General features: G+C 28.4%; 1 protein-coding gene across 2 annotated transcripts; it reads right to left on the bottom strand.

Moving 5' to 3' along the window:
• Positions 1-1,368: 1,368 nt before the first annotated feature.
• Rat1 (5'-3' exoribonuclease 2 Rat1) lies at positions 1,369-25,960 on the bottom strand. 2 transcript variants are annotated; one of them, XM_074247976.1, is made up of 6 exons: positions 24,834-25,780; positions 24,339-24,752; positions 21,699-23,262; positions 21,382-21,610; positions 20,998-21,281; positions 1,369-1,800 (listed from the first exon to the last, which is right to left on the bottom strand). In XM_074247976.1, exons 1-6 carry the CDS (start codon positions 24,906-24,908, stop codon positions 1,469-1,471), a joined length of 2,898 nt encoding a protein of 965 aa, XP_074104077.1. In that variant the 5' UTR covers positions 24,909-25,780; the 3' UTR covers positions 1,369-1,468. The 2 variants fall into 2 exon arrangements, with proteins under 2 accessions (XP_074104077.1, XP_074104078.1); XM_074247977.1 differs by lacking the exon at positions 1,369-1,800 and adding an exon at positions 18,479-18,850 and having other exon boundaries at positions 24,834-25,960.
• Positions 25,961-26,773: the final 813 nt, after the last annotated feature.

Here is a 26,773-nt window from a genome sequence, read left to right as displayed (position 1 = left end):
GCCTGCTGTGGTTTTTCGTCCTCTTGCCTCGTTTTTTTATTTTTTTGTAAACTTTTTTATTATTTAAACTTTTATTCCTTGCAAAAATTAAAAATTACGGTATAAAGTTAGTAGCTGGTTGGTACTCGTTATCTTTTGGAAAAAGGAGTATGCAGTATGTTGGAATAAATTCAAACTTTTTATCATAAAAATAAAATTTCAGAAGCTGTACACTTTCTAAAAAAAAAAAAATACGATAAATATAAATAATTATATTATTGTAGGAATATTTTTAAATTTCATCAAAAAAAAATTTGAATACAAATTATTATTATTATTCAGTATATTTTTATATCTTCTTCATTACAATTTAAATTTCTATGATGAGTATTTCCAAATATTTTTACAAATTATCAAAGTTTACAATTTTTCATATGAAACGATTTATGTTATAAAAATAAAATAATTTATCGATAATAAACATGTAACATAATACTTAATTTTTTTTTTAAATGAGCCACGGATCTTAATTTTTTTCTTCAATAAAATAATGAAGATATTTTACTATTTAAGTGATAGTTTATTTATTTTTTCTGGTAGATTATAGTAATAAAAAAAGCTTATATAACTACATATATATTTATACAAAGGTAGACTTCATTTGAAATTAATTTTAGATGATAATGCTTACAATGATTTAATGTTTTTATTTAAATAGTCAGTAAAAATTTTTATGTAATTTATTGACAAAAAATATTTGATTTCTCCAAAAATCAAATATTCCTATAAATAAAAATACATGAAAGTTTTTAAATTAGTTATTAGTCGAAACTCGAAATTCATCATTGGTTAAAATGATGAAAAGGCGTATGCTATGTAAATTTTTAATGCATACAAAATAATATTTTAGGAGGTTAAAAAATAATGGAAATTTCATCATCTAATTGTCACAAGTTATTGCATATTGTAAATTAGGCCACTTAGACTCTGATCTTTTGAAATGGAATAATTTTTATTCCAAATTATTTGAATTAATAAAACTAAAATTGTAAATCTCTAAATAAAGACTACCTGGTTGTATATACGTCAATTAATTAAATTGAATAATAAATTTAACATTTACAATAATGATGTACAATTAATGATAATATTTGTCTAAATATTCTCATGAACACACAAAAAAAAAAATATCATCATCTTAATAAATTGATTTTTATTATTATGCATATCTTCACGCTTGATTAGTCGATTTTGAAAATATACATCGACAAATTAAAAACTTAATATTAAAGGACAAATATGTACTTAATGCTAAAATATGGTTATATTTAACTTATAGTAAAAGTGCTTACTAACTTACAGAAAAAATTCAATTGCTGGTTGTTGATAAAAAAAAAATCACCAAGATGATCGAATTAAATAATTCTTTAATACACTTGATACCCAAACCAATAAATTGCATTGAATTGTACTCATAGGTACTTAATATTTATCGATTACGCCTGTGTCCTGCGTTGCCGCCATAATGATTGTACGGTTTATTCCTATCCTGATTGTAATTTGAGGAATAATTACCCGGCCCTTGATGATGATTGTTTAAATTGTTTCTGTAAGAATTTTGATGGTGCATGTACTGCTGCTGCGGTTGATTCGATTGTTGATAACGCTGTTGATATTGTTGAGCGGTCGGCATTCCATATCCACCAACCCAAGGTCCAACGTTATTGCGTGACTGATAATTTTGACGATGACCAGAATTATTACCAGAATAACTCGAATAACCACTTTGACCTGACGATGTTTGATAACCACTTGAATATCCTGCAAAATAAATCAACAACATTATATATAATTAATATCAAACAAGCTTGTCAATTATAATAAAAAATAAATATACATTAATAAGAGTGACAGTAATCAGTATGTTGATAGTTCAATTTTATCGATTATTGCAGTTATGAACAGAAAATCAAATTGATAAATTTCATATCAGAACTGTAATAAATAATAATAACATAACGATTTACGCAATGATAAATATCCTTGAATATGGAACAAATTTTATTGGCTCAAAAAAAAAATTTTTTTTTCCACTAAAACTTTCCACTAAAAAAATTGAAAATTTTTGAAAATCGAGAAGTTATTGGTTTTACTCCGTTTTTCGAAAATCAAGTTTTCTTTAGATCTCGACGTTTTAAAGTCGTAGGAAGCTTCCGTGACTATTCCCGCGATGGTGTGTATATAAACCTCTCATAACTTTTCAATGGCTTGACCGATTTTATCGCAGTCGGTGCCATTCAAAAGGGTTTGACCAAACTTAGATTTTGAATATAATTTAGACTGATTCGGACTAGTAGATTTTAAAAAAACTAGGAAAAAAATTTTTTTCAAATCTGTTTTTTTTTTTTTAATAACTTTTAAGCGGCTTTACTGATTGATTCCAAAAATTAATCAAATCTTAACGTCAAAAAACCACATCGATTTTCGTCTAGCCGGTCAAAATCGGTTGATTCATTCGTGAGTTATCGTTGACGAAAAAAATCGAAAAAAGTGATTTTTTTTAATTAAACCGGAATTTTGGGTCTGATCAATTTTTTTAAAAAGTATATCATAGAATTTGAGAAACTGCATCGAATACTTCCAACTTCGTGAAAATTGTTTCATTCATTGAGAAGTTATTGCGGTTTGAAAATAAAAAAAAAAGTGTTTTATTAAATTTCTATCAGACTTTTGAGCTCGAAGAGCTTAGAAACGTCATAAGGGCAATTCTATAAGTCTTAAATATGGAATTAGCTGAAAGTTACAGGCATGGCTTTTAGGGTCAACCCTTTTCCTAATTTCTTTTGCTTCAATCACCATAAAAATGTTAGGAATGCAAAAATTTACTGAAAACATGAAAAATCAAATTTTTTTGACAAGCGCCCTTCTAGCTTAAAAAAATTTTTTTCTTAAAAAAAAAATTACTATTACATAAATTGTAAAAACTACAATACAAAAATGATTGATGCTATTATAAAACTCTCTCCGTGTATCTAAATATAATTTTTGTCAAAAGTTTATACAGTTTAGATAACTCTGTTTTTTTCAGAAAACAAAATGATTAATAATAAGCAGCTTACGTTTCGGCCAACAATGAATTATCATTTATAATAATACAGATTTGCACGAGTGTAAAGGATTAATATGTGTATTTTTTTAGAGAATTATATATTTACAAAATATTCAAAAGGTAAACTGGTCTCAGTACTAGACATTGTACGTGCTTGATTGAAAGATTGGTGAGTTAGAGTATTAAAGAGAAGTTTTTAAGTATATATATATATATATATATATATATCATAAAGTAATAGTAGGAGTCGAATTGTCGAATCTTCGTAGAGTAGGAACAATACAATATTAGAACTGAATAGGAGCGTGCCGGCGCGTGTCTCCTTCATATGCGTATGGCGCATTGGGGGCACATATTTGTCAGCATCATGAAACGTCATAACACCGCGTGTTACGCGTTGGATGCTAATAACAAATTTGTCAAATGGCTAGAGAAACACGCGTCTCTTTTTCAATTTATGTCGTTAAATTTACATCTATTTATTGTGTACCACCTATTTTAAAACAATCGTCAAAGCCAAATTTATTTTTTTAAATTACATAAGAGAAACTGAACCCTAGGTATCCTCTTATTAAAAAGTCGGTTGATAAATTGGCGTGATTTTGAATAAAATATGAATTTTTATCGCCTTGCTTGGAAGTAATAAATAAATAAATAAATAAAAAACATTGAAGGAGTGAAGGGTTAGAAATAGTAGTGTAGCATCAGCAGCCGTCGGTACCGGTGACGCATACTAATCGCATAACTCAGCTCAATCGAGCTCGTAATAGGAGGCGATAAACACAGAAGCAATATTATCCAAGGGGAAACTTAAACGTTTAGTATCTTTCTCTTGCTCTCTGACTCGCGGCAACAATAACATCCCCCATGGATTCCACGAAGAAACACACGGGGGACCGGGTAATCCGTTCTAGATCGAGCAACAAGGGAGCCGGAAGCTTCCATGGTTTACGTGTCGGATCATCCCTCGTTATTGTTGCATTTATGATAATAACCTTCACGAGCAACTCGGGTATACCAACCTATCGACCTTCTTGCTTGTACACTCCGCAAATTTTGGGTGGCCCGTCGGGTTCACTATATATATATATATATATATGCTAGTAATAGTTGATGATTGTCGTCATCATTTATTCACATTTTTCTCGATTTCTGGGATTAAACCAGATAAAATTTTTTATTACCGGTGGGTATTACCGCGTAAGGTATTTTTTGGGATTGAAAAATTTTTAAACGGAAGAAAAGTATGTTTCATCCAAAAATAATCATTATTAAAATAATGGAGAAGGAAAACTTAAGATAAAAATTATCGGTGCCAATTTTTTTAATTAAATGCGCACATATTTTTAATTAAACGTAAAAAATCAAGAAATAAATCTTTATATCTATGCACGATCAAATTATAATGACAAAACAAAACTGATATCTACACAGAAAAAAAAATTACTTGAATCAAGTAAATAATTTAAAAAAAACTTCATCTTCTTGATTTGAGTATAAAAATTCTTAAACTAAGAAATTTTTCTTAGTTTAAGTAAATTTTATTTGATTAAAAAATTTTTTGTCTTGATTCAAGACAATAAAACTCTTCAAAATTATTTTCTAGGTCCAAGAATTCTTCTCTTTATTCAAGTTAATTTTTTTTCTGTGTATTATTAATGTTGAAAATAAAATATCTTTCATTACTAAATATTTTCAGTCATTCATTTCTTCATCATAATACAGCCGTTTATTTTTTTAATGACGACTAGAATTCAAATGTGCGCGCGCAAGCGCGCGCCTTACTATAGCGTTTAGATATATTTTCATGCTCATGATATATTCGACCAATCACGTTACGAATAGTTTGATGCCACATACATTTCATCTCAATTTTATATAAGGATATTGTGCGAAAAGTTACTTGGATGACGTTATTTAATTACATTTATTTGTTTACGAACTAAGTGGATGGGGCTTTCGGCACTCGTGTGTTAGCACACGCGCTTCGCTCGTTACGCAGACATACCCGTAGCCAAAAGCTTCATTCACTCAGTTACATAATATGGTGGCAGCATGGGGAGGATCCAAACGCTATCACATGAAATTTATAAATTTTCAGAAAAAAAATCGATCAAAAAATTTAGTAAATACACAGAAAAAAAAATTTCTTGAATCAAGAAAATTATAAGGGAGGCTGAAGTTATTTTGGAGCAAGAAGAAATTTTCTTGGCTTAAAAAAATTTAATTTCGTTCAAGAAATTTTCAATCTTCCTTAAGATTTTCTTGATTTAAGAAAATTTACGTTTAACTCAAGACTTTTTTTCTTTCTGTATACTTAATAGATTTTTGGTTTAAAGAATTCAAAAATTGGAATTTTAACTTTTGACAGGCAAATCAAACGTAATAAATTAACAACTTACGATCGATTTACAAATTTTTAAATATAAATATTGGAATTTTAATTAATTTTTTTAACGAATTAATGATACCTAATCATGATATTATTTTTAATGAAATAATGATTCCTAACAAAAAAATTAATTTAAAAAAACCCATAGATTATCAATAGCGACAAAGATTATTTATAATGTGTTGATATTCAAAATTTTAATTTATCTCTTGACTTTTTAGAATTGTCAATTAAATTCTTTTAATTTTCATTAAAATAATTGGCAAAAAAAATGGAAACGTACTCATAAATATGTACCGAAAATTGTGATAATAAAATAATATCGAGTGAATAATTAAAACGTGACTTTTTATAGTGAAATAGTATTCTGTTTAAATTAACGAATTGGCGTATGAGATAGTTTGAGTGTGACATGACGAGTCGGGAATTGATGCCGGTGCCGGGTTTCGTCGATCCACATACATCCGAGTATGTAAATTTTATACATAAATACTCTGAACAATTTATACATATATACCAGTCTATGTACATATTAATCTATATATATGTATATATGTGCACATACAGTGCGCCTACCCACTATGGACAGTGGATTGGATTGGATCGCCGCGTCAGCAATACAAACACTCGAAGCTCGATGTGGGTTGGCGTCTGCCTCTCGGTTCTCTCTTGCTCTTGTTTCCAACTGAAATTACATTTTACCGTGCGCATTTACCCTGCCACAGACCGTTTCAATATCGTTTTTTTTTCTCTTTTTCCATTTTTTAACCTCTTTTATTTCTCTTTACTCTCCATATATTTCACTGTACAGCGATAGCGCACTAAAACCAACTTTATTCATTATAAATTCATTATGATTTTTTTATAAACAGATTTTTAAATATATAAGTTGGTTTTAAGTTAGCTATTATAAATTATAAATTATAATTTATAATGTAGGTATTTGTGTAATGGCCGCTGATGGCCGGAGATGTACACATCTATAGAAAGATTTACATTAATGACGAAATGACGGCATAGCGAATTAAATAAATTTAAAATGTATTAAAAATACGCTGAGAAAACTATGCTTACTTGGAAGAAACGTTTATTTAACTTTGCTTTTACTCACACGATATTTACAATATTTACTTTTGCATAAGTAAACACGTGTATTAAGGCGAGAGGTACCGGTTAAGTGGCAGGAAGAAGCAGGCCTGAATCAAGTGGATAAGAAAAAATAAATTTCAATAATATGCTTATGCGAATACTTATTCAATAGAATAGGAAAAAAAAACCTCTGACGACTACTGAATTTTTCCAAGAGTGTCTTATGTTCCTTGTGTATTAAAACAACATCTTAAATAAGCTAATAAAAATAATCGTCAAGAAAACCGGAGCAAAACAAAACATGGGAAAATTGAAAGGGAAAAGTACTCCGAGCAGAGTAAAACACTCTTTTTTCGATAAGAAATCGTTTTTGGTTTAAGATTTATTTACATTTTTTATTTTTGTCCAATCAATTTTTAGCAATTTTTTGCTTTTATTGTTAATTTTAGGATTTATAAAAAATTGAATATTTTATTCTTCCAAAAATTTTATAGAAAAAATTTAGTAACCAAACTTATTTTCAATGAGTCACCATAATTTTACTCTAAAAATACACCCACGGAAAAAAGAAAAATGGAAAAATTACATTATACAATGTAAAAGTGGCTCGTCGTAAAGAAAACTGGAAAAATTACAGTTTCAGATTGTAATTATTACAGATTTTATAAAAATTACATTGTAAAATATAATATTTACATTTTAATGTAAAAATTATAATCTGAAACTTCAATTTTTCCAGTTTTCTTCACGACGGGCCACTTTTACATTACATAATGTAATTTTTCCAGTTTCCTTTTTTCCGTACAGAATACAGATTCAAATAAAAGTTTTAGAATTTTTCCAACTAATTAAACTAGAACCCCATTTTGAAACTGTAAAACTTTTTTTATGATTAAAAAACAAAATCATTCGTAAACATACATAGTTAAAAGGTAAACGTGGTTAATAAGATATGAAAAAAGAAGTGAATAATATAATAAGTATAAGATTGGACTGTAAGTAAAAGCAACGAATAAAAAAAAATATAAAGCAGATTTTTTCCTCTAATATAAGTTACAAGTATGACATGGTGTCTTGAGTATATTTCTATTTATTTTTCTTCACCCACTCATTATCCTTTGACCAGTATTCATTTTAACTCTCAGAATTGCACGAGCGTCATCATCCACAGAAGTGAAGATAACTCAACTCAAGAAATTCTTCATGTAACGAAGTTAGTAATGTATATAAAGATCCTCGAAAATGCAGCTCTCCACATTTTAGTGTCACATAACTTTAAAAGTTGAGACGATGTAGAATGAGACATTTACATCGCCGTTGATTTAATTCAGTGATTTACTCGAGAGGAAAATACATCTTGTATATCCACCGAGTCGTAAGGGTGTTCAGCAAACCATAATTTGAAAGACAGCTTGAAAAGCTTCATAATTTCTACCTTATACTCTGGTTTTTATTATAGATTCTCTGAATCTACTTTATTAATAAATTTATTATTATTATAACTAGCAACGTTCAATTACTTAAATAACTACCAAAAGTTACGAATAATAAATAAAAATATTTTGGCTTGGTGATATTTTGATTTTTTAATCACAATGTACATAGTTTGGACACTTTTGGAATATATTTAAAAAATATGAATGCTATGGCAGGATTAATTACTAATAATTTAACGGAAAAAACTTTTAGAGACAACGAACTATTCATAAGTGCTTCAAAAAACTTAACACGCAAAATTTATAAAAATATATATAAAATCATGAAAAGGCAAAAAATTACGTTAAGATCTTTTCGATGATATTAAATTTAATGGTAAAAATGAATTCATAATTTTCATTTTAAAAATTTAGATGTCAAATTGTTTAATAACCATTTTTCATTCATCAAATCCTGCACAGAAAAAAAAATTTACTTGAAACAAGTAAAGAATTTTGAAGAACTTCATCTTTTTGATTTGAGTAGAAAAATTCTTAAACTAAGAAATTTTTCTTGGTTCAAGTGAATTTTATTTAATTCAAGAATTAAGACATTGAAACTCTTCTTAATTATTTTCTTGGATTAAGAATTTTTTTTTTTTCAGTGTATTTAACCTCATGTTAACTAATTTTAATCGTTAGTTGTAAATTTTTCTAAATATGAGTCAAGATATATTAGAATGTGAGTATTGATATAAATTAGAAAATTTTACCGTAACTAATTTTGGAGTGTATTTAATGACCGATATTACGAGAAAAAGCTTACACTGAGTTATTAGACACTTCAAAGACAGAGTTAGTGATACCATGAGACATGATATATTTTTACATCAGTTGCCATAGTTACTAAGAAAAATACCAATTTATTAGTGGATGAAGACATAAAAATACTTCCTTACAAAAGGAAGATACATTGCAAGAGCGCGTACTAAAATATCAAAGGTCGTTGGCAGACTGAAAAGTAAAATAGTTCTATAAAAATATGTTTAAAAAAAAAAAAAACAAGTGGAGAGACTCGATAGCAATATACAGAATAGTATAAAGTGTTTAACCCTGTACGTCAAAATTTTCGATACTAAACAGCTAAAATCGACAAATATAATAATTTAAAAAATAAGTAAAAGAATATTTAAAAAGTGAAGATCTATCGAATGAATTTATATTGAAAGTTGTGGCAATAATTTTAAGGCATTAAATTTGGCGGGCAAGTTTAAAAAGATGAAAAGAGTTAAGTTATATAAGTATAAAAGAACTATTAACACAATGGGAGGTAAAAAGATTTAAAGGGCGTGAAAGAGTGATGCGATTGCGCGATAATAAAATGCAAAGGATATTCGCTTAGTCGGTTCTCAGTTCGTATATCTCGTATACCAACATCCGCGAAAGGATAATATAAACGAAGAAAGAGAAAAGAGAAAACGGCGCCACGGTTTTGCAACTACGTCGTTGTCGACCAATAAATTTATCGAGCGGGTGTTGGCATGGCGACTACCGGACAGAGCTCGGTTGGGTGGCTCTGGAGGGCGATGAGAGGGTACTCGAGGATCCTCTAGGAGGCCGTCATACCCCAAGTAGAGGGAGAATTGCTGGTATCTAGAGGGAGCGAATGTTGAGCTGAATGAAGAGGTGAGAAAGGGAGAGAGTGAGCTTTAAGCAAAGGACAAAGCTAAGTGCGGAAGGAACAAAATCTAGAAGGGGAAGAGTATCGATTTCTTGTGGTGATCCAATCAACGATGGCGCCTTCCGCCAATATACCTTACCAAGCATTACTGACAAACTTCTAATCAGCAAAAATTTCTTTCATTTTGTTATTATACTCTTGAGTTTTTTTTTACGTGTTGCCACGGCTAAATTTTTAAATGTAGAGCTTTTGTATTTTGCATAATGTCATAGATATAAAATAAGTATTTATATATATACATAGAATTAAAGCTTCTTCCTTTGTATAGATTGTAACCCCGGTGAGTTTAAAAATTTAAATACCGGCAATATTTTTTTCAAAGGTTCATTTTATTGACGCTTTTAACATTTGAAGCAGACACTCCAAAACAGAACTTTAAAACTGACACGGATCAAACTGACCCCACTCGAGTTTTGGAATTCGATACCTCAAAAATAGAAGAATTTTTAAAAAGTTTTGTAGATAAAAAATTTTACTTTCAAATTTGATCATTAATTCGTTTGGAGTCATTATAAAATATCTTTGGTCGGGCAAATTTGAGTGTCGATATGATCTATAATTTGATGTTCAAATACTAATAATCAAGTTTCGAAATAAATAGATAGATTTGTTATTTTTCGAATAATTATAAAAAAAAAATAAGTTATTAAATTTGTAAATTTCAAGATATTATTTAAACTTTTTTTAAAAAGATGTATGTGTGTTTATTGACAAATTGAGACTGACTTTACGGGATTCAAAAGATTATCAACTTAAATCACTTGAAAATTTCAATGTAAATCAATTAAAAGAAATTTGAAAAATCTTGAGAAAAGCATTTTTAACTACAAACATTGTGTTACTGTAAATAAATATGTTTAACATAATATTTTTAAGCTATATAAATGATAATAAAAAAATAGAATTTTTTTTTTTGTTTTCAATTAACATAAAATTCGATAAATCAATTTATTGTTAATGTAATTGATTGGAACATTACTAAAATTTACATTACATATCATTGAAATGCTTTCTATTAATTAATGATGGTACTCCAAAATAAGTAATTAATTGGATTTTAAACGGTAATAATCACTCACAAACATTTAGCATCATAAATAATTATCAATCAATTCTAAGCAGATAAATTAATTTAAAAAATAAAATTATATGTTATTTTAAGTACTCATATTTTAATATAATTTATTTTTTAAAAAATCAATAAACTTTAGAAATATTAGCAATGCAAAACTTTAGCAATATTTAAATACTAATCACTGCATATTAAAGACAATAGTTTGAAGAAAAAAAAAATAAAATTATTGTACAACATTGAAAAAAAAAAAACTATTCTGTTTTGATAATGCTACATTAATCCATCGTTAAGACTAGACTAGACTACAGAAATTTTTCACTCATTCGTTTTCTCGACTGCACCCTCCTCAAAGAGTAGAGCTTGATAATATGAACCGTGTACTGGGCTACTGGGCATTACATATAGTTAGAAGACTCGGTGAAGCGCAGACTAACTCAATACTAATCCCTTCGATATTGTTCCAAAACAATGCTACAACAATCCCTAATTCGTTCCGGTTTTACGAATATCTTTTCAAGCGTACCTAATGTCAAGTCAATGTTTTTACAGCGTTTTTTTTTAATAAATACTTCGAATATGATTGAAAACTTTCTTACAGAATATTGCAATTAAAATATTTAAAAATTGCAAAAGTTAACTCGAGCTTACTCCTTAAATAATTTATATGATTGTTGTAATAATATTTCATAAAAGAAAAAGGACTTCTGTATGCTATAGATTATTTTATGAAATATACCATAATTAAATTGAAAAATCTAAATAACTAAATTAAATAAAAAATATATATTGCGTTTATGCAACTTTGATATATAAAATTTGAAGTGAGCTAGAGATTCATACATGAAAAAATGCAAAAATGGAAAGTATAACGATGAAGGATTGTGGCATTGTAGGACTCTCTAGTAAAGAGTTCTCTCGAACCTACTTCGGTTCTCTTTTAAGTCTTTTCCACTACTCATTTATCAAATAAATCAACATGGCTACTTATACACCTACTAAGCAAAACATTTGATATACATTATCTCTGCACTTCAACCAATCGATTGATTACATCAGTTATTAGTTATTTTATTACATTTAATTATCAATTACTCAAGTAAAAAATTAATTTGACATTTCATTACTCAAATCAAATTTTTTTTATTTTTCTTATGATTACATTGTCTTTTGTCCAATTTTATTTAAAAAAAAAAAAAAAAAAAAAAAAAAAAAAAAGTAAAGTTTACTCAAATTTTGGTTACTTTTTAATATTTAAAATGGTAAATATTATAATACAAGTGATTTGTAATGATTACTGTAGTGAATAACGACTTTCACTCTCTAAAAATTATCACTTCAAACTATAAAAAACGACAAGTCAATAATTATGTCGTTTTTATCGCTATGTTTAAAATATATAATATGTTACCTTGTAAGTGTTAAAAATTTTACTATAGAAATTAATTAAATATTCTGGATATTGTTACATATCATACGATACTCTTTTATGTGCAAAACGATAAACGATAAAGTTAGAATCATTAATTATTATACTTTAACTTTTCCGAAATTTACATAACTATTATTAATGTTTAAAATTCTATTTTTTTCAATATAATTATTGAATTTTTGAATTATTAATTAACTGGTTAAAATACTTTTACTGTTTAAAATAGGAAATTATTATCAATTGACTAATATTTATTATAAGTCCATTGTTTATTCATTTAAGTTTAGTTTTTTCCGTGAGTTAAAACTTTTAAAATTTCTTTAAAAAAAATTTTATAAAAAAATTCTGTCAGTAATTCCATTAAATGAAATAAGAAATGACTTTCAAAAGTGCACTTACTGAACCTTTGTTCTGACCCTTTCAAATATATTCAAAGAGTATGCTTGTAGACGAGAAAAAAAAAATGCATATTCTCATTTTTTCGTAAGTGATATTTCTTATGAAATTCTAGTAAATCCATTTTATAAATTAAAAGTTAACGATATAATAAGAATTTGTCGATAAATTAGAGTTAATTTTTCTAAAATAAAAAAAAAAAACTTTACCATTAGAAAAAAAATAACACTTTCCATAAAATAAACAAAAGTTATAAATAATAAATAAAAAAAAAAAGAATATGCTTCCTGCATATTTAGCAAAGTGCATGAAATGACGTCCTTAGCTGATCTCATCTCACTTTCGTTGTTGAGGCTCAGTGACTAATGGCACACGAAGGCAAAGAGTGCGATACGAAAAAGAAAAGCGTCGTCAAGATTTGTGCTACGTCCGCGGCGCCTCGAGGGTTTTTTACCGTGCAATCGTGTACGTTTCTTCTTGGTACTAAGTACATATAGAAGACCAACGCGCGTAGGTGTAAGAATCCCTTTTTGCGTGTTAGTGTCGCCAAGAGCCCTTGCTTTGACTCCAAACTCTGAGTCTGACTGAATGCCCCTCTATTTTTTGAGTACGTGCTTCTAAGTGCATCCTGATTTTCTCGAAGTTCTTTCATTATGCGCTTACTGTTCACATTTTTTTCTTTCATTTCAATTCATCTTTATAACTTTTCCCTTTGTTTCCATCTATGTTCTTCTATTACACGTTTTAATTCTCAACTTTTATCATACTTTTCATAGTCATCAATTGATACAAATACTGTTAACGTATTATTGACTCACACATTACTTGTAACAACTTTTTTACGTCTAAAATATTCATTAAATTTTCTGGTTCTCTGTTTTTAACACTTTTTATTCACTACGTACATATTCATTTTTATACAGAAAGAAAATACGGATATCTACACACAGAAAGAAAGAAAGTCTTAAGTCAAGCGTAAATTTTCTTAAATCAATAAAATCTTAAGGAAGATTGAAAATGTCTTGAATGAAATTAAATTTTTTTACGCCAAGAAAATTTCTTCTTGCTCCAAAATAACTTCGGTCTTCCTTACAATTTTCTTGGTTCAAGAAATTTTTTTTTTTTCTGTGTATAAATGAAAATATTGATAAAAAACAAATTTATGATTTTTTTACTCAAAACTTTAGTGCAAAATAAAATTAATTGTTAAAAAACGACATCAACCTTATTTATGCTCATAAAAAGATCTAAAAAACAATTTAACTTATTCAGATCTTCAATAATTACCAAAATATATCCCAACATAAAATTGAGATGAAATATATGTAAAGCCAATTTATTCGTAATGTGATCGGTCAAATATATCATAAGCATGAAAATATATATATAAAAAAAATTGTTTCATAAAAATTCCGTCGAAAAACTGCAAAAATTACAATCTTATAATTTGCATAAATCTGACAATTTTTTGATTTTATTTAAACAATAAATTATTACTAACAAAACATTTTCAAAAAATTTCATCTATCATTTCTTGGAATTTCCAAATGTAAAATTTTTAAAAATTTTCTTTACATTAATTTATTTGTTAAATAATTCTCAAAATAGTCAAATCTATTCACTGATTAAAATTTGTAGCTTTGATAATCAATAAATTTACAGCAATCTTTTTAAATCTAAATTAATAGATTATTATACCATAAAAAAAATTTTTCTTTTAGTGGAACTTTAGCAATTTAGAACATAAATTGGGAAAAAAATAATTGATGAAAAACGGCAGTCAATAGGATTTAGTTGAAGATAAATACTACATTAGTATAAAAGAAAAAAAATAGTAAAAATTCAAAAAAACAAGCATGAATAAGCACTGCACAAAAAAAAAGGAATATACACCAAGAACCCCTAGGATACCAATGAGGAGTATCTTAGAATAGTCGAGAATACTTCAGTCGTATCACCCTCTTTCGTAGCCATCTCTTCTCTGTTCCTTGTCAGCTTCCCACACTCTTTATTTCTGATCTTTCTATTTCTTCTCCATGATTACTCGTTTTTTGCTGTCAACATGCTGCTTCGTTTTTTTTTTTTTTTTTATTGTTAGCAAAAAAATTTTCATTTCGAACAACCAAAAACAATATTTTTATTTGATGTTAAACATCAGGGTCAAGAGGCTGGGAATTTTAACAAAAATTTTAACAATAAATAAACAGATAGAAATATTTTTTCTAGGACAATATTTACTTTTTGTTTATTTATTCGGTGAAATAGGAAAATATCCACAGGAATGTTTGGGTATCGTCTATCACACAAGTAGAGAACGAAGTACCAAATTCTCCATTGGATTTTTTGCCTAAACTCAATTGATGAAATTTGATAGGATCTTGTGGTTGAAGATGAGTCAACAAGGTAAGATTCCTCCTCTCTGGCTACTTAAAATGGTCTGTAGGCGAGAGATCCTTATAACTTCTAACGCCTGAAAGCGTCAAAGGATCGAGAAATTTGATAGTTCCTTATACCTTTTTTATCCGTTCACTATTTATGGATTCTATTACATTTTTTACAATGGTTCTTTTTCATTGATAATTAAATCGATCTTTAAACCATTTTATTATTGTTACTTTTTTAAAATAAACTTTACTATCAAACTAATTTTTATTATCAAAAATAATTTTTAATTACTACAATCACTTTAAATATTCGTAGAATTAATCACCGTTACGCATTATTATCGTTATCATTATTATTATTGAAGGGCTACAATAGATCCGCTATTTTATTCGAGGATATTCGATGCAGTTATTTCACTTCAAATATTTTCTCGGATTACAAATAACACAGCCCTTTTATCTTTTTAAACTCATTCGAATTTCAAGAGTATAAATTAATTCAATTTTTAATCATTTGTACAGCAATCAAATATTTGATTATATTTTCATTTAACAATTAAAATGTTTTATTGCAAACTGGAGATACATGAATTCAAATTTCTACGAATTCTTAACATGTTTCAAAATTTTTGATGATCAATTTGGAGCCGTACTAAAATTCCTCAGATTGAAGCAGGCAGTATCAATCATCTTAAAAAATTAAATTTTTATATTTACATTGAAAAATAGAAAATTTCTGCGTGGATTCAATCTATAAAAATGAAATAGAATCAAAAGCAAAATTTAACATTATTTTATAAAAAAAACTCTCAAAAATGATATTATTAAAAAATAAAAAAAGCAATAAAAACAATTTCAAAACTCGTTAGAAATTTGATTAAATTGAATGCCTTTAAATTTTTCAGGTCCTTTTTTCATTTTATCTTTTTATATTGTGATCAAAAGCACGCATGAACGAATCGACATCGAACAAGCGAGAATAAGCGAGGTCTCTAGTAAAAATCCGATTGGATGGATCATCCGGAGACGCACAGTAGCACAATAGCCGCGAGAAGAGTCCTCTCTACAATCAGGTTCCTTCACTCGACGTGGAAATGAGGTGGAAAACCGCACCCCGCCGCGTTTTACCCATCAACCAACTTATTTGTTCAGGAATCTTCAATCTGTCGGATTTATGCTTTATGTGGTTTTGATATAACCATTACGACTCAACGACCTATAAGGTCCATCTGATTGTGGCCACTAACGCACCAACGCATATATTTTTTTCCAATCTGTCAATGGGGTATTTTTTATTTATAAGTTTCAGAAACTTCTTCAAATCCTATCCTTCATGTATTCTCGGATTATATACTAAAGCTTTGTTTTAAACGACTTAACTTGTAGATCGAATAATTATGAAGAATAAATTCATTAATACCACGTTGATTAGAAAAAAAGTGCTCCAATACTGTAATTTTTTTTTTTCTGTTTGTAAAATTATTTTTTAAAACATATTTCATCCATCAAACAGAAAAAAAAAAAACAATTTTTCTAACAATAAAATCAAAATTTCATTAAATTAATAAAAAAAAAATGAATCATAACTAATTAATTTCTAAGTCTTAAATGCACCAAACAAATAATATATTTAAAAAAATGCATAAAAATCTAATTTCTTGATTTTTAAAATAAAGTTTCCGCTTATAGACGAGAACCAAATCTTAAATATACTGTAGAAATGATTAAAATATTCGATTCAATCCAGTAAAAATTAACGATACTGTCAAAAGTGTTATTTAATATAAAAAAATCTTTACAACATCAATTGTACGATTTTTTTACATGATAACAGAACCTTTTTATGTTCACTAAACTTTATTATAAAAATTAATATAATTTTTAATATCGATCTAAATAAAAAAATTCAATTATCTATAAAATCTTTAGATTTATTATTCATTAGAGGTATTTGTGATTAAAGCGAAGATAATGAAAATAAAAGTAAATCACAGGTGTACGTTAGAGACTGAATCACCAAGCAAAACATAAAAGATTGTACCTCACTTAAAAATACCTTTTGCATTACGGAAACACGGCTCATTTAATAACATCAAGATCATTTCAAATATCTAGGTTGGTTTTTACGGCATTCCGCGCCATTGCAACGTTTTATATTTTTAAATAGAACATTACATCAAAGAAAAATAATAGTAAATAAAATATATATATATATATATATAACAATGAAATAAAATGGTACGGTTTTTTGTACATAAAGCTCTTTGTACTGACTAATAAATCTGCTGCTTTAATAGTTAAATGTCTGTGGATACGGACTAATTTGCGAAAGCATTTACGTAACATTTATAAAAAAATAATATTCATGTTAGTTGAGATTATCAACTTTTCGAAACCTGAAAATGATTTTACTGTGAGTATTTATGATAGAATAATTGGAATAATTTTCAATAGAATATATATGACAGAGGGCTTTCTAGAGACAAATGTAGAAGGAGAAAGCGGGACATTTAAAATACAATACAGCTCAATACCGTGGTTAAATTAGCCGCGAGACTGGTGTTGACGCTCGTCACCCTTGGTGATAGTCGCGTGTAGTTGATATGACAGAAGGGCGTGTGATTTTTACGTGATTAACTTGCAATGGAATTGCATAAATTCATAACAAACCTATTGTCGTTACAAAAGAGTGATTTTCTTTTTTAATTTTTTCAACCACTGAATTTATTGCTGAGTATACAATAGTAAAAAAAAAGTTCTATCTATTGATCGAAATAATTACGTAAGATTTAAAATATTGTAAATTTTAATTAGACTGAAACCCTGGAAGTAAATCATTAATAAAGTGATAATTATATATTGTAAAAATAAGAATTTTAGTTATTGCGACAAATACCGAGCGAATATTTGGAAAAAATAAAAAGAATTAAAAATTAGTAAAATTTAATTAATTCAAGAAAAATATCATGGTTTAAACACTTTTTTATTTAATTGAAGATAATTAAATTCTTTAAAATAATTTTCTTGGTTCAATATTATTTGTTTTAATTAAAGTTAATTTTTATATCCGTTCAAGTATATAATTTTGAATTTTTTAAATCAATAAGTTAAAATTTATGAAGTTTATTAAATTGATTAAAATTTAAATCAATAAGTTAAAATTAAAACATAAATTTATTTGGAAATTTTTATGCTGGAATCGAGAACAAAACAAAATGGATTTTTTTTGCTCAAATGATTTATGTAAAACTGACATACATAAACGAAATTAATAAATCTAACTAAAAGTCAGTATTCAAAAATTAATTTTCTCTAAAATGACTATTTTTTTCAAAAGTATTAAATATTATTAAATTTAAGTATCTGACTTTAAAATAAAAATTTTGTAAGTACAATCGATAAAATAATAATTTAAAATAAATTTAAAAGTCAGAAAGAATTGAAACAAAAGAAGTCCTAAACATGACACTTTTCTTTTATTATTGTACGTGATAGTGAAAAAAATAAAAAAAGAAAAGTGTAGTCAAGTGGAAACAGTGAAGTGAAGTACGCAAAGGCTTAGCACACGAGAAAAAGGGAACCGCCCTTGCAACTCGTACTCTCTACTCAGTGAAGTACCAAACTGGCAGACAGTCTCACTAATTACGCTGTGCCTCATTAGTGAGAAAGTCCCTGGTAGCTTGGCGGGTACGCGAACACGTACGACCTCCCTTTGGCCTCGTTGAGAAATTGATTTTCACTTCTCTTATAAGGAGTGAAACAAAATCAAGGAGATACGAAGCTTCTGTGAAATGTGAAGGAGGTCCCTTAGTCAGCGCTCACTTTTTATAATCCACACGTACTAAACAAAAAAAGATTAATTATTAGTCTATTATTAAACTTATCTCTGGTACGTATCATCAAAAAATAAAAAAAAAATTGTTTTTTTTTAAATATTTCTCATGAAAATATGAAAGTAATAATTCATAATTAATACTTAAAAAATTTTTAATTCCTGTATAGGAAACGAAAGAGAATATAATTGTTTAAGTAAAAAAATTTTTCTAAATGTACTGTGGCTGTAATTCAGTAGTTCAGTAGCATTGAGAAGGCAGAACTGAAACCGGTGGCTTGTCTGGGGCACACAGTTCCGAGCTAGCGTTACGTCGAGTGTTTGCAGTCCACTCGAAGCTCGACCTGAACGAGCCCAGTGAATTGGGACCTGCTGTAGTTGGTATCTACCAGCAGCAACCATCATTACAGTATTGCTACACCGATAAAGAGAATAGAAAGAGAGTTAAGAACCAAGTATAATTTGTCTAACGAGGGTCTCCTCCACCTGTCATGTGAATGAACACACAGAGATGGATGGATAGACAGATTGTTAGATGGTCTCTTCTATATATTTTCTTTTATTCATTTTATCTTTTAATCATTTTATTTCAATAAATTTTTTTGTTTTAATATATATAATATATATTTTTTATGAATAAAAATAAACCGAAGAACGATTGAGTTATAATGCTGTGAGCTTTAAAAAAGTTATTTCAAGACCCTAAATATTTGATCCTTAGTAAACTCGAATAAAGTATTATATTTATCAAGTTTTATGAGTGTAAAAATATTTGTTAAAAGTTTTATGAATACTTAAAGTATTCCAAAGTTATTTTTCTTTTACCTCGAGCGAATAGTAAGCTGTAATAATTAAATTAAGTAAACTAATAAGAAGAAATAGTAGCTGGAGTTAAAGAAGAAAAATGTAAAAATTTTATTTGTAATTAAAACAAAAAAAGAAGTTATTATGTATAATTGATTTTTTTTTTTTTTTTTTGTAACTTTGAAATTTCGTAATGGCGTGAGATTGCAAGAGATCACAATGGATCAGAGTTTGAAGTGATCGTCGATGAATACGAGGGGTGTAAAAGGCACATTGCCAGCTAGAACTCGAACAGGGAATATTCGCTAATTGGATAATTACGGCGTGCACCGGGTTTGTTTTATAATTGGACAAAACGTACAAGCAACGTATTAGAGCCGTTTGATCGACGTGTTAAACAACGAAACGCTTGGAGTCACGCTCTACGTGACAAACTACCCTCACAGCTAATCCAACAGCAAACCTCTGGTCCGATAACCACCTCCACCCCTGATTCATCAAACCCTCTTTCCCCATCACTTGTTCTATTCTCTTAATTTTTGTGTTACCATTCATATTAAATGTCAACAAATAACAAACTAATTACATTCTGTGTTTTTTAGTGTCCAATTGTACTGATTATAATTGAAAATTAATTACTCATAAAGAATAACTTTCTTAGTATATGTCTAGAATTATTACTTTATATACACAGAAAAAAAAATTTACTTGAATCAAGTAAATAATTTTGAAAAATTTCATGATCTTCATTTGACTAGAAAAATTCTTGAACTAAGAAATTTTTTTTTGGTTTAAGTAAATTTTACTTAATTTAAAAATTTTTCGTCTTGATTCAAGTCAATAAAACTCTTCAAAATTATTTTCTTGGTTCAAGAATTTTTCTCTTGATTCAAGATAATTTTTTTTCAATGTATAAATATATATTATTTTTTTATTAAAACTGTGATTCGTTTCTTTATATTGAAAAAGAATAATCTTTATGCGCATTTTAATTATACTTTAGTTAACGACGAGCTGGGAATAAAGGAAAGTAAATACAAACAGTAAAGAACGATTGACTGAGTGACTGACTGGTAAATTCATGGGGTTATAAAGGTCTCTTTCTCATCCCATCATTAACGCACCCTCGCAAATATGTATGCGCAAATACTAGGCCAACCTTTCAAACTTTTATTTTCTAATTTAAGTGCTATTATTAATCAATAATTCAACTTTTTTTTATCCGAGATACAAATAGTATTTAAAATTAACTCCAGTTCAAATGAATAGTCATTTTCATGAATTATGATTTTAAATAATAAATTAACTTAATCAACATTGTATATTAAAATAAAATAAATTTGAAAACTTACCACGAGGCTGATTGTATGAATTTTGTGGAGCAGGAACAGCTGAATATTGTCCCTGGTTTCTGTTGACATGATGTCCAAGCATCCGATGTCCTGCATCGCCTAATGAACCTTTATGTGTCGGCGCAGAAAAACCGGTCCTTGGTATCCATGGATTTTTACCATCACGATTATGCATATGTTCAAAATCTTGTGGTTTTAACACACGAGGAGGTTTTTTAACGCCCTTGAGTTGTTTAGTCGAGAAAATGTGATGACTGCTGAATGCTGGATCACGGAACCTTACACTGAAATATCAATAAATTATTAGTGTTATTTAATGTTTATGAGACTTGTATAAACGTAAACCAAATTTCGTATTCATAAAAAAAAAAAAAAAAATATTACCAATAAACTTGATTATTTCGAACTGGTAAGCCGTTTATCGGTGAAGGTAAGGTAGCTCCTTCATTGACACACTCCTCGGCTAATAAAACAGTACCTCGCATTCCATCAATTGATATTTCAGTCTCAGTGTTGAAATCAACTTTATTTTTATAAAGTCCTCTTATCAAATCATATCCACTGTTACTGGAGCCAATGTATAATTTATCATCTCCTCTAATGTTCCGTTTTACTAAAATAAATTAGATAAAATTAAATTAGTTTTGTATAATAAATTTATACAAACATATTTATAAAAGTAAAGAAAATATTTTACTTACTTTCAGCATCAGTGAGACATTCGTAATAAGGTTCTAAAGCTTTGAATAGCCTCACTTCATCAACGAATGGCAATAACGCAACGCCTTGCCAAGCAAATTTCTTTCCATTAAGATCTATTTTAAAATCTTCCGGATAGAAATCAATGATCGATGATTTAGGATCACTCATCAATGCTGCCCAAGGTTTAGGAACGTGACTACTACTGGCTGCTGGAAATACTCCCATCAATTGTTCCAGAGGTCGGAATGGTACAGTATCTTTTTCAAATTCTGTTGAGAGACCATTAATATTTACAAAATCACTGGCAAAGGGTGCATAATGGTAAGGAAAATACCACTTCCATGATGCGCATCCTTGATAATAATAACGTAAAACCCAACATAAACCACGGACGTAATGGAGTGCTACTCTATTCCTAAACTCAAGATTTTCGGCTTTTACATCAAACTTAGACTCATAATAACGGTCTTTGAAACCATCTTCCCACAGTCTTACTTCGTCATTAGCTTGGTAATCTTCTTCTTCTTCTTCATCATCTGACCCTTCACGTTTACGTTTAGCTCCATGATTATTTTGATTCTCTGGTACCATCATTGCTTGTAATCCAGTGACTGCATTTATAGTTCCCAACGAGCGTTCAGCGGCACTTGTATTGTAATTGCGACCTTGCATACGCATTTGATAAGCCTTATGCCGAGCATTTTGGATAGGCTTGACACTCTGACCTACCATTGTCGGGGCGAACTGACCAGTAGGAATCCAACTAGGTTTGAAATTGCTGATAGCTTCCAATCGTCTTTTTTTTGTTTTTTCACGTTGTTTAAAAGCTATTTCATTAGCTTGACGATTTTTAAAAATTTCATCTTCCATTTCACCCAAATCTGATAAAATTAGTTGTACTCTGTCTAAATTGACATCACCGCTGTCTGTTAAAAATCCACCTGTTTTGTAAACTGTTTTTTTGTACAAATTTACAAGTCGATCTATTGCTCCTTCTCTTATTTCAAGAGACGGTAAATGTGGTAGAAAATCATTTCCTACGAAAAAACACATAAACACCCAGTCATCAACAGCACGTTCAAAATCATATTTGAACGGTAAATTCGGCATTTGTAATTCACGCTCCAAATGTTCACGTAAAACATTCAACCGTACAAATATAAATGAACATTCAAACCCAAATGCCATTACTTCCTTTGCTTGATCTGGTTCAGATCCAGTACAATCTTTCATTTCATGTCCTAACTGTCCACAAATATCACAAGGACGGGGTTTGTTAGGTTTAAATTCCTCACGGATAATTGTAAAATTAGGCTCATGCGTTGCCAGTCCCAACATTATCAAATCTGCGTCAGCTCCACATAAAACATGCTGTGTGTTAGGGTCATGATCGGGCTGTGCCCGTTGTCGCCGGATAAAATCCATTATTTTGTGCTCTCCCTCTCCAGGTACATTTGCATCACTCAAAATAACTTTGATGTTCTTCCATCCAGGGTCGTTATTTAATCTTTCATGAATGTAATAATGTAAACATGCTGATAATCTTGCCATAAATGGAGTACCCTAAAAATAATTATTTAGACAATATTATCAAAAAATAATAGCTACTTCCACCTTTAAAAAAAAAAATTAAATCTATATTGCTGAGTACTTAAAAAAGTTTTACAATAACGACGTAATTTTACAAGAATTTTTTTTAGGTACAAATAGAGTCATTCAGTATTCAATTAACTTACAAACTTATAAACCAATTAAATACTGAGACTGAGCCAGAGCATTTTATATACTTACTTATTACACTAAATACAGACTTATTACTATTACTATTACTTATAAGTGTTATTATTAAATATAATGTAACTATTATTTTTTTTTCTAATGGAACCCAATTAATGGATTTGCTGTAGGGTTTAGTGTATTGTTTAAAATCTATATAAATATAGAGACTCTAAATTTGGTAGGAATCTTCTGTAAGAGATGAAGATATAATTTATAAACGAATTTTACGATATCTCACCCCCACAGGGAGTTGCGGGGGTGGCTATTACAATCAAAATTTGTAATTTTTAAGCTATTGCTTCTATAGACTCCGAATTCTCATTTCAAATATTTTTCTTCATGTCAATTATTATATGAGATTAAACTTAGCTGTCACTTGACAATTTTTTTAATTTCTTTAAAAAAAAGTTTTGTTCTGAAAAATTATTTTTAAACAATTGCATTTTTAATTTGTTAAAATTTCTACAAGTCCATTTTTTTTAAATAACTTTTTTTTTGTCATAATTTAGTTATTAAAGAAAATTTTAAAAATTATGAAGTGACAGCTAAATTTAATGTCATAATTATGATTCATTTTTAGAAAAAAAGCCACACGAACGTTAGTGATTGCACATTGAAAGTTACAATGAATATTAGCTAGAATAATCGGATGGATAAAAGGTACAGGCTAATTCGATGGAATTTGGAATTTGTGCAAGTCAAAACAATACTCCAATTAAATTGCAAGTTTAGATCTAAAAATACAATTCTATAAAATTCTCAGCGAAGCGTAAAGGTAATAGCTAGTAAATAAATAAATACTAGTAGTCATATAAAAAATAATCATTAAACTATTGAAAATATAAAAAATTATAACTTACAGGAGTAATACAATTACTGTCGAAATGTTCTTCTTTGGGTTTTTCTGGAGGTAAATAAGCACCTTTTAATGCTAACTCTGAACGGATTCGATTCATTTCAATAATTTTTTCGTTTGTTTCTTTTGATGCACGAAACCTCCTAGATCTCTGTTGATTCATTTTAGCTCTTGGCGCCACTCCATCAATAGCCATATATAAAAGTTTTCGCGGTCTTACGATACGAAATAGTCGGTCAATGCACTCAAAAATAGCTTCCATCATTTCGTCCTCATTTTTAGGTGCTGGTTTATCTTCAGGATGTGTACAAGGATGAATGATACCATTCATATCCAAGTATAAATTATCAAATTCAACTCCATTGGGATTTGGTTCTGTTGTGTTTATCGGCACTTGTACACCATCTGCATTTATCGGCTAAAAAGTAAATAAAATTTTTTAATATAAAATTATCTACACGAGAAAAATATAACCTATATCTTTAAACAAAAATTTTACCTTTTGTTCGATGCACTCAATAATTAATGATGGATATTTACGGCTTAACCAACGAAAGAATGCTGGTACTCCCATTTTAACACTTTTATTTAACTAGAAATATTATTGTAATACACAAAAAATTATTGTATAATTTAAAATATTATTTATAAATCCGGTAATGTGTGAACAAGTTTAACCACAAATATTGTGTATATTTTTAATATATCAGGGCAACTATGATCGACGCCATTTGTGTAGTGATTTCATGAAGACGCCCTGATAGCCAGCGCTTTCTCAGTAAGTGACCTCCCTGAATTTGGCACCAAAAAATAAATTTTTTAAACTTTTATTTAAACAATCCGATTGTCCGTCGTTTGTCCGTCAATGTCCGATGTAATTGTTTATTTGTCCGATAATTATTTATTTATAAACAATTAAACAAATTTTTACTTGCAAGATAGCACTTTCTTTATCAAATCGATTAGTTTTTTTTTTCATTTGATCGGTAATTATTTTTTATTGATTGTCCGATCAATATTTTTATTTGTCCGATTGTTTTTCTATTTTTAATTAATTTTTTTGTTAAATTAATTTTGAATACGTAATTGTTATTGCGCATGCGCGAAAGTATATGACGTCACAGCAAGGACTGCCATATTTATTTACATCTATTGTGAGAAGAGCGTTCTATTTAATGATTATAATTATAATTATTATTATTATTATCAATGTTGTTGTTATCCACAGATTCGGTAGAATCTGGCACCAAGTTCCGTTCAAAAATTCCGTTGTAAACGGAGCACCAGACTACCGACTGCGTTTACTGTAAGCATCATGTTTTTTAGAGGTTGCAAATTTATTTTTAATTCTACGGTCCTTTTTTTCCTTAAATTTGTATTATAACGGTAGTTCATACCTTATTTTCCTGATATTAATTGATTATATCCAATTATAACAATTAATCTGCTTAATATTATTAAATTTAATCAGCACAAACTATAGCAATGCAAAAATTTCGATCCTGACTTTTGTTCAATGGGCAAAGTGATCTGCCACAGACTAAATAATTCGAGAATGCATAGTAATCCTTCGATAGATGGGAAACTACAGTTAAAAAAAGATATTTCGCAGCTTGGATCTACACTCACCAGGGTACACTGGAATTCTTTCTACATATACTGTAGCTTCAAGTAAACTCCAATCTTGAAGGGACTCACACACATATGTTCACACACACACACACCTATAAGTTATAGGTAAGGTGGCTATCAGGGCGAGTGCAAGTAGCTCGGTAGAAACTGAAGGAAATATTTTTGTTAACCACTCAATCGGTAAATTATTTCATCGACCGATAAGTTACCAATTATAGATGATCATGTTTATTCTCAGAATTATCCAGTCACGACGTATAAACGTTTACACTTAAATCAAGGGTTTATTTATTTAAACAAAATTTTAAACAAATATATATGCTTCAAAGTAAGAATACTAATGATTTAAACCAGAAATATATATGACTATAGTTAGCTGTCACTTCACATTTGTTATAACTTTTTTTAACAAATAAATTTTAGCAAAAAAAAAATTATTAAAAAAATGGACTTGTGGAAATTTTAATAAATTAAAAATGTAAATTGTTTTAAATAATTTTTTAGAACAAATTTTTTTGTTAAAGAAAATTAAAAAATTGTCAAGTGACAGCTAACTTTAATGTCATAAATATATTGATCAACTCTTATAATTTAGATGAAAAATATGAAAATATATCATTTCGCGCGTAAATTTGAATTCTAATTTCCTTAAATATTACTTAAAATCAAAAAATCAATAAGTTCAAAAAATGCATACTATGTTGCGATAAAATACGGTAATAAACTACCGTTGAATCTGAAAAATCTAAATGTTAAACCTAAGTGTATCCGCAAGAAGATTAGTTTATGAATTATTGAAAATTCGAT

Source organism: Cotesia typhae, unplaced genomic scaffold (genome assembly GCF_013202065.1).
Source record: "Cotesia typhae breed Kobodo isofemale line unplaced genomic scaffold, CoteBio_Ctyphae contig_5, whole genome shotgun sequence".
NCBI classification, from domain to species: domain Eukaryota; kingdom Metazoa; phylum Arthropoda; class Insecta; order Hymenoptera; family Braconidae; genus Cotesia; species Cotesia typhae.
Note: the sequence above shows the minus strand (reverse complement) of the source record. Positions and strands in the feature narration are given on the sequence as shown.